Source organism: Notothenia coriiceps, unplaced genomic scaffold (assembly GCF_000735185.1).
Source record: "Notothenia coriiceps isolate Sejong01 unplaced genomic scaffold, NC01 NC01_scaffold00038536, whole genome shotgun sequence".
NCBI classification, from domain to species: domain Eukaryota; kingdom Metazoa; phylum Chordata; class Actinopteri; order Perciformes; family Nototheniidae; genus Notothenia; species Notothenia coriiceps.
The window spans coordinates 76,788-78,724 of NW_011371237.1; the positions used below are offsets into that span (position 1 = coordinate 76,788).

General features: G+C 36.6%; 1 protein-coding gene across 2 annotated transcripts in view; it reads right to left on the bottom strand.

Moving 5' to 3' along the window:
• cadm4 (cell adhesion molecule 4) overlaps positions 1–1,937 on the bottom strand; it is a 40,948-nt gene that overhangs the window by 17,916 nt on the left and 21,095 nt on the right. For both annotated transcript variants that reach the window (XM_010797871.1, XM_010797872.1), the window contains exon 4: positions 1,635–1,796. In XM_010797871.1, coding sequence (XP_010796173.1) covers positions 1,635–1,796 — 162 coding nt within the window. The remainder of the gene's footprint in view (positions 1–1,634; positions 1,797–1,937) is intronic.

The window sequence follows — 1,937 nt, forward strand, 5'->3', positions numbered from 1 at the left end:
ATAAAGTATATATCCACCTATCTATTTATCTATCTATCTATCTATCTATCTATCCATCTATCTATCCATCTATTTATCTACCTATCTATCTATATATCTATCTATATCCATCTATCTATCCATCTATTTATCTATCTATCTACCTACCTATCTATCTATCTATCTATCTATCTATCTATCTATCTATCTATCTATCTATCTATCTATCTATCTATCTATCTATCCATCTATCTATCTATCTATCTATCTATCTATCTATCTACCTATCTATCTACCTATCCATCTATCTATCCATCTATTTATCTATCTATCTATCTATCTATCTATCTATCTATCTATCTATCTATCTATCTATCTATCCATCTATCTATCCATCTATCTATCTATCTATCTATCTATATATCTACCTATCTATCTACTGTATCTATCTATCTATCTATCTATCTATCTATCTATCTATCTATCTATCTATCTATCTATCTATCTATCTATCTATCTATCTATCTATCTATCTATCTATCTATCTATCTATCTATCTATCTATCTATCTATCCATCTATTTATCTATCTATCTATATATCTATCTATGCAAAATTATGTATATGTTAAGGATCAAAATCATATTAAAGTGTGATGAGAAGCGACCAAATAGAATAATGTAATATCTGTTCACTTGTCGAATAACATCACAATAACATTTAAATACTATTGTTGTGTCGACTAATGTCTGAAATGTACAGATGGTGCCTCTCAATTCATGTGTTATTCTGCTTTCTGAATTCATTACAAATGAAACAAAATAATACACACAAATATAGAGAAGTAGTAGCAGTAAGTATTAAAAGAAAGCTGAACATGTTTGATGGGATTAGAAGAAAATCAAATGGATTTACATTTCGTATTAATATATTAAATAATGAATTTTAAACTTTGGCAAGGATATCAATTATAGCTGCCTGACATTCTCTATATTAATCCCACTGAACAGTCTAAAGATTTGTGAAAATATTGATAATTCATCTTAAAATAAAGATGTCTGAATTTGCTGAACATTAGACTTAAGCCAATAATACATTTAAGCCTCTCAGTAGTTTGCTTTGGCTGGCCTGGATGTGCAGATATTCACAGCATACCAATTTAAGCAAATAAGCCAGGAAAATCAATCAATCCCAGAACAGAACTCGAATCAATGCACATAATAATGTGACCCGGGTTTCCTCAGACCTCAGGCCAGGACCCTCACCTGGCTGCAGGCCCGCTTCTGCCAGCTCTGCGTGATAAGATGTGTATGTATTAGGTTTTAATGAGAGCAGGTCCCATTCAGGGCAGCTTTGAATATCATTCTGTTAAAAATCCTGGCCTGTGTATACAAATGAACTTCATTCTAAAATGAGATCCACCATTTGAAAAACGAGGCTGCTACCCTTGACAAAATAATTGCTGGCGTTAAAGTGAAACGCTTTAATGAATAGACCTCATGGGAACTTCAGCGACAGCAATACAGAGGGAATAATCCACTTTTGAAACGTCTGGCAGCGAACATTTTGTTACTGCATTGTTTCCAAGATGGATAGAAATCACTTTAGTAAAAAGTGCTCTCACACAAACACAGTTAGCCTGAAGGAGAGACTTACAATACACATCCAGGCGATAGTGTCGGATCCTCTTCTGCCCGCTGAGCGCCGGGTGAGACGCCTCGCAGCTCAGCGCCGCCCCGTTGTCTTTCCTTTCCACGGGGATCCGGATGGTGCTGGACACGCTGAACGTCTTGGCGTTGTCCTGCTGGGATACCACACCTGGAGAGAGGAAGACAGGATGAGAAGATGGAGGGCGAGAAGACAGCTGGAGTGGCAGAGAAACAAGTTAGCAGCCAAAACATTTCTCCGTCCCCCCCGCTGATACATCACACCTATGGTGGAGACGCAGGGGGGAGGAAG